The following is a 7,527-nucleotide window of genomic DNA, read 5'->3' on the forward strand; positions in this document are numbered from 1 at the left end:
TTTCTTGAATGCCGCACTGGTCAGATCCCCGCCCGGAATCTTAGCTCTCGCTCTTGTTCAGCACGGGCGTATTTTGATGGAGCACAGCACAGAGTGCGAAGCATCATGCTGATCAAAACGCAAACTAATAATATGAACAGCAAATTTCACCTATAAAAGTGATATTTGAAAGTCACAGCGAAGTAGTCTGCAGTCGCCGTTTAAGTTAATGTTATTTTTTTTTAATAAAGATGCCGAGGTGCGTATTAATTTTAACATGCTAACAGTTTAAGCTAGTTCATTTGTAACTCATTAACTGAAAACTTATCGTTAAGCTAACGTGAATGAAAATGAACCTCTAGCACGACGTTGCCTAACAGTGGTAAAGGGAGAGTTCACCTAAAACACATTGAACTTCTTATCATCTGTACACCCAGAAAGGTTTGGTGTTATATGCTGTTATAACTGTTAGCTTAATTCATAAAGCTCTACATTTTTACATTGTAAAATACACTCAGCTGCTTATAAAGCTACTCACTTTGTTATAAAAAGAGAACTGTTGTTGTTCATTTTTGTGCACCGATAAATAGCTGGCACTTATGCCTTGGTAGAAACTGTTCAGTGTTGTTTCAGGGTGAAATGATCCTTATATGTTTTTGGTTATGAGGTAAATCAAGCTAGTTACCATTTAAAAGATGGAATCCCTTGCCCCAAATGCTGAGGTTCGTCTAGCAGTGGCCCAGTGTTTCCGGACCCTCACTACATCCACAGATAATAAAGACATTATCACCGCTCTTCAAACACTCCGCTCTTATTTGGATGATGGACCAGAGAGTAGAACCACTTCAGTTCAGCGGGCAGAGTTCAGGAGAGCTCACTTCACTCGCACCCTTCAGTTCCTCGTCAGCAACATCCAGGCGGACTGGATGCACGGGCTCACAGCAGCCCAGCGCGCAGAGCTGTGGGACGTCTTGTTCCTCAAAGGGCCTCCAGAGCAGGCGCTGCTGGTGCTGATAGAGGGAATAGGAGAGCTCAGGTAGGTGTTTTGGGCTAGGGAATGAGAGACATGTTTGTTATTTTGTCTATTCACTAATTACTCTGTCTCTCCACCACAGACCCAGCATGAATCTAGACCACTTGGTCAGTATCACTGAAAAGTTCCTTCAGAGTGGTCGACTCGCTGACCTGCTGTGGTCGTACTGTTTGGAGGCAGGGCCCTCTGACTCCCCTCAGCTCCGAGAGACACTTCTGGGACGTATTGTGGCGCTGCCGGACCTCATTGCCAACAGGCTACATCTAAACAACAAGACCCTTTTTTTTCCTCAGCAGTACTACCCACTGCTGGCAACAGAGATACTCGCTGCACTGGAGCGGACCTGCCAAGCTCTCAAAGGTGAGGAAACATAAACTCATTGCAATAATGACAGTACACAGCTTTTGTGAAAATTTCATTATCGTGATGTCAAAATGAGCTTTTCTTACTCCGTCTGTTTGTTTGTCTTGTATGTTCAACAGATGGCACAAACTGCTCCTTGGCTTTTGTGGCTCAGACACTTGGAAAAGTGTGTATCCAGGGCCACAGTGGTGAGTTTAGTAACATTCTTTGGACAAAGTAGCTCTATAACTTCTGCATTTGGAAATTACAAAATTATAATTTACACACAAATTACCAACAAACAGAATTATAAATGCAACAACAAGCATAAATTTGACATGTTTCATTTTTAGTCAGTTTATTATATTTTTTTTTTTTGTCTGTTATTTATTATATTTAATCTCTTCTTGGGGTAAATGTTACTTTGAGCGCCATGAATTCATTTGCTGACATTTTTAAGACCAAACTATTAATTGGTCCCTTGTTTCAATCTACAGGCGTGGTGCTGGCGGTGATGGCTCCTCGGCTGTCTGTCTGCACACTCTCAGACATGGTGTGGCAGAGGGTTTGCTGGAAGCTGCTGGAGGACGTTCCACAGCGCTGGCTGGAGAGCGTGCTCACTGGTCTGGTGCAGGCTGTCACTGGGTTAGAGCTTCAGTCATACGCATTTAAACAGCTAGCAGTTTATCTAACAAGTAGCTAACAGTTTTCTATCTGCCTACAATGACACCAGACTCTTGACTCTGTTTTCAGGCCAGGTGTTCTGGGCAGGATCATTGGGAATCTAGTCTTAACGAATAAAAAGGCCCGATTTGTCATCACCCACAAACTGCTCTTACTACAGTACCAGTATGAGGTAATCAGATAACTTGCAGCCCGGCAGTAAACCATATGTGTATGTTGTAAAAGTCATACGAAGCATATGTTTTTCCAGACTCAAGTCTTGAGAACTGTTCTGGGTTACCTCGCAGCAGACAGAGAGCGAAGGCCCCTGCTCATTCAGGTGAGTGGATTAAGATGTTTAGCAGCCAAATAATATCATGTTATATATTATAATGATTTTGATGTGTGTTTTGTGCGTATGTGTTGCCAGGTGTTACGTTCTGTATCCCAGGCCTGGGCTAACCCCAGTGCAGTGAAGCACACACCACTAGAGCAGCAGCTGTATGTCAGCAAGGCCTTACTGCTGAGTGTGAGTCTGCTGAAAGACAGTGAGCTTCAGGAGCTACGTTCAGGTACGAGAAACATGATGATGTTCAATGTCTCAGATCATTCAGTAAATCAACATAAAAATAGGGCATTTTGACAGCAGGAGTAAGACAGTATAAAGGATAATAAAGATTGTTGCTTTCAGCTCTCTTCTCTCTGTTGTGTGCCTCCTTTCTCAGACTTACTTCAGTGTATGCTGGGCGGCATGCAGAGCCACCTGGACAGCAGTGTGGTTCGCATCAGGCGTATGGGCATGGTGGTGGGAGAATGTCTGAGTGCTCGGATGGATATCAATGGCAGCAAGCTTAAATTTGAGGTACAGTCAATGTGGCAAGATACACTGTTGTCATATGACAACTGCCTGTTCAGCCTACGTGGTTTCAAAATACTTTATGCAATACTGTAGAAATCATGTTTTCATGACATGATTGAGATGTTATTATGAGACCCGTGTCTTTTATTTTGCTGTGTTGTAGTATGATCAGGATGAGGAAACTCGAGAGCTCCTCTCTCTGATGACTCCCTGTGCTGGCGATGAATCAGAGGCTGAGCCTGTAAGCAGGTATGTGTTTTAATGCTTTGTAACTGTTTTAGGACGTTGGCCTATTTGTCAGCATTCCTGTGAGGTGGTGAAAGAATAAGGTCCGCTCTCATTTGTGGTTCCCAGCACGTGATAGTGTAATGCTCTGCGTTTGCATTTCAGAAATGTAACAAAACAACCCAGCTGATAAAAAACAAAGTCTAGTAGTTTTGTGTAGACTTTACACAAAATAAGTTACCATTATGAAGCATTACTGTCCCTATTTCTAGATGTTAATTAACTTCTAAGGACACATACTTCATGTAATCTCAGCAACTAATGATCAAATATCTAAAAATAAACTTATATCTGATTACCTAAATGACTGGTTGTTTGTCACTACATATTTGTAAGCACTGATTTTATTGAAGAAAAGTTCTGTCATCTGCAGAGTTGATTCTCCGCAAGAGATCGATGACACAACTCCATCTAATCCGACTGAATCATCTCAGCATGAGTCAGGACCTCAGCCAGACTCCGACCTGGACAGGTAAGTATTAGCTCTTCAGTTTAGTCAGTGATGCTGATATATTAAGTGCCTTTGTGAGTCCTGACATGTTTTGTTGTCTTTGACCATGGCAGCGATGATGAGCTCACTCCTTACGATATGTCTGGCGATCAGGAAATAAGTAAAGCCTCCCCACCCCGCTACCTACGAGACTGTCTGGAAAGTATGGCTCCACAGATTCCATTTCATTAAACCTCACCTCCAAATGCGGTGTTGCTACCTCCAGCTCTAACATTTTCTTATCTGTCGACCCACCCAGCTTTAATTTCCTCTGAGGATGTGGGGCGCGTGGAGCTCGGTTTGCGAGCCGCTGAGGATTTGGTGAGGAAGAACGTTTTTGCAACCAGAGAGGTATGACAGTGACAGAAATTCTTTTTGAGCTGATTTTTCCTTACCTTGTTATCACTGACTGTAGCACAGGGATTTGAATATTTCCTGCTTTGCTACTTACAGATCACTTTTCGCACTATGGTTCACGTTTGTTTGTATGCCTTTTTCAGATCAGTGTCCAGATGACCAAAGTGCTTCTTCACATGGAGGATAAATACAGAATAAGCAGCTTCATGAGTCTCAGACAAGCGATCTTGGTTGCACTCATTGTCACTGACTGTATCCCTGTATGATCCTTTATCTTTTCACATGAAAATTTATGTCCATTACCACACAGCTTTATCACTATTTTCTGCTTCTGTGATTTACCTTATCTCTTTACTTTTCTTCTTAGGTGACTCAGTATTTGACAACAGAGTTTTACTCCTTGAACTACAGTCTTCGGCAGCGGCTCGATATCTTGGAGGTGAAAACAGCAGTGGCTGTGTACCTTTATCAAATACATTTAGTGATTTATTTGATGTGTTTTGATTATTGATTAGTTAAAGCATGAGGCTGTTCATGTTTTGGTGTATCAGGTCCTTGCTCTGGCAGCGCAGGAGCTCTCTAAGCCCATCACTGAAAAGAGAGATCCACCTGTGGATGTTGCTGCCAGCACTGATTTGACTCCATATCCCGGTGACAAGCCTGTTCACTGGCAGCAAGAAGTACAGAAGCGGATTCAAAGCAAGACAAAACGTCTCAGGAAGGTAGTTACAGAAGACAACTGTTGTTGTGTTTTTAATCTGCATTTTAGTATTTGGCTGAATCTCTTCAGTAATTTCTCTTGTGCTTCAGGGTGCAGCCCATCCTCCACCTAAGGCAACCCCTAATCGTTATGCCCCTGTTGCTGGCCACTTCTTTTTTCCTCTACTCAGGAATTATGACCAGTAAGCTTGTTCTTCTATGCAAATTTAAAGCTCAACACAACAATTTTTTTTATTCTAAAGTGTAAAACTGGAATGTCATAACTTTTCTGCTAGGCCTCAGGTGACCTTTGACCTGTTGGGCAGTGACCATCTGGTACTGGGCAGGTTGATTCACACCTTGGGCCTCTTCATGCATCTGGCAGTCAATGCACCGGTAGTCTTTTCCTTCTGTCCATACTAGTGTGAAATGATCTCAGTTCAGACCTTTATGTCAGTATCAGGTGTGACTCTTGAGACTGTCACATAATAAATATTTATATATTTATTAGAGGTAACATCAGTAAAGGGATTTATGGCTGGGTGGTTAGTAGCAGGGGAGTTAGAACAGTTTCAGTACAGATACTGTAGCCTTAGAATAGACACTGACACAATGTCACGATGTAGGATTGTCCCAAACACTAAGTTTGTTTCACAGATTGCTGCACAGATGGCTCGTGCTTTACTCGACTTTGTGTGGGCGGTGCGCTACCATGTTGACCAGTAAGTATAACACATATCAGCATTTTAGACAGTAAATTGATGAAACCCTTGTGGAAGGTCTGAAGAAGCTATGGTTGCGATGTAGGCATTTAATCAAAAGCTTTAATTTGTTAACTCTTTCTCCTCTTCTTAGCAACACGTTTTTGTCACATGGTTAATTCATAACAATACCCCTGAACAGACTATAAGGTCTGGACAGGATGTTTTGTTCTCATTATAGTCTGAGCTGAAACCTGATATCTGTCTGTTAAAGGATGGTGAGACGAGGTGTCCTCTTCGCTGTTTGCTCTGTGCTTCTGAGTGTGAACAGTCAAAACTTGCTGGTGGACCTTAGTGATCAGCTGTTTGAGACCAGAAGTTGGCTGGCAGGTAACAAAAAAAAAGAAAAAAAGGCATTTCTGGTGACAAAGAAAAGAACTTTTCAGATACTCTAAATCTCATTGAAATCCTCCTTATGAGGTGAAAGTCAGGCCACATTTTCAATAAATTACTTATATGTTGCTAATAATAAATTAACCCTAAAACACGTGATTTTTGTCAGTGCGCAAAGGTCTGAGGCTGCACCTGCATAATGTAATTCTGTCAAGGATGTTCCCTCAATGACACACAAACATTTACAACACACATGCACAGCTGGACTGAGCGTTTCTGGGAAGCAGATGAGGAACCAGGATGTCCTGTACCACACGGACCGTCAATGACGTGATGGACTCATCAACAGTTGGATGTTTCTTTCCCTCTGAGGATAAAAGTAGTTTCACATTTTATTGAGCAACATGGAGTTGAATGACATCGTGCAAAGGACACACTTTCCTCCCACGCAGGATTGCTACTTGTGCAAAGAAAATGAGAAAATGCCATAATTATGAGCAAGCAGAGACATTAAAGAAAATTAATTTTGCTTTTGTTGTTATACTGAGAGATTTGCCTTTCTTGTTACCTGTTGTCACCACAGCTAAATCTGCCACAAATAATTTTTTAATATTCACAGATGTGGCTGAAGGAGACCCTGATGCAGATTGCCGAAGTCTGGCTGTACAGAGTCTGGTACTGCTGGACAAGAGCCTGAAGAAACAGCTACAGGATCAACAAGCACTGGGCCTGGAGTCGTGATCACAGCATCAACAATAAACAATGAAACACTGAATGTGTAGTCCGGCTGGTCCTCACAGGTGGAGGACAGGCAGACGACACATAAGGTTGATGGAGATGATGTTCTGGATATTTGCTGGCAGAGACGCTGGCCTGTCCAGTTTCTTCTTATATCTTGGAACACACAGCCAACCAGCGGAAAAGGATGACACGTCTTCTCACAAGTTGCTAATATGTTTCTGCACACCTAAATTATACACATTTCAATATACCTTAGATGAACATATTGTGTAGAATTTCTAAACCCGATAAAATATTGATTGAACGGAGAATGGGATGCCATTTTTGTCCGCCGATAAAATGCATGTTATGAGGATATCCTTTTCAACCTCTTTCCTGTACTGGCACATCTCTCTGTACTGTGGTTGTTTGTTTGCAGAGGACATCCTGTGAATATTCACCTGCATGCACACATCCACAAATAATAGAAATACTACTACTGCTTCCTCTTGTGACACAAATGTTCATCTGTATGTTCCCAAACAATGAAACATTTTTAAACATAGAGTTGTTTATCATTTCCGTTTGTGATGGCCTTGACTTGATTACCTAGACATATTTATTAGGAAGATCTACATTAACTAGATAACTGTTTTTGTGGTTAACAGTGATTTTTGTATGACTTGTATTCAAGTGAATAAGGCCCAGAGCAGGTAAGGATATAACAAGTTAATTTTCACTTAGCAGAAATGAACAGAAACATTAATATATAAAGCACAATAAAAATGAGATTGTAAGTTTGCTAAGGCTGAATACAAGATTAATGTAAATTTCTGATAGAATACAAACAGTATATATGAGTCCATGAAATCTCAAGAGAACAAATCAGAATCAGCTTTATTTGCCAAGTACGTGTGACCATACAAGGAATTTGACTCCGGATTTTTCTCTCTCCTGTGCACCATACAGAATACAAAATAACAAATAATACTAATAAAAAATGAAG

General features: G+C 41.5%; 1 protein-coding gene across 1 annotated transcript; it reads left to right on the top strand.

Moving 5' to 3' along the window:
* Positions 1-40: 40 nt before the first annotated feature.
* Positions 41-7,082, top strand: telo2 (TEL2, telomere maintenance 2, homolog (S. cerevisiae)). The gene is made up of 21 exons (XM_046376613.1): positions 41-238; positions 647-1,015; positions 1,095-1,372; positions 1,495-1,563; positions 1,852-1,999; positions 2,108-2,210; positions 2,289-2,357; positions 2,448-2,589; positions 2,743-2,879; positions 3,040-3,125; positions 3,535-3,633; positions 3,726-3,814; positions 3,911-4,002; positions 4,152-4,268; positions 4,376-4,447; positions 4,560-4,730; positions 4,819-4,910; positions 5,004-5,103; positions 5,365-5,429; positions 5,683-5,798; positions 6,421-7,082. Exons 2-21 carry the CDS (start codon positions 675-677, stop codon positions 6,540-6,542), a joined length of 2,508 nt encoding a protein of 835 aa, XP_046232569.1. The 5' UTR covers positions 41-238; positions 647-674; the 3' UTR covers positions 6,543-7,082.
* Positions 7,083-7,527: the final 445 nt, after the last annotated feature.

This window comes from Scatophagus argus, chromosome 21, assembly GCF_020382885.2.
Source record: "Scatophagus argus isolate fScaArg1 chromosome 21, fScaArg1.pri, whole genome shotgun sequence".
Lineage (NCBI taxonomy): Eukaryota > Metazoa > Chordata > Actinopteri > Scatophagidae > Scatophagus > Scatophagus argus.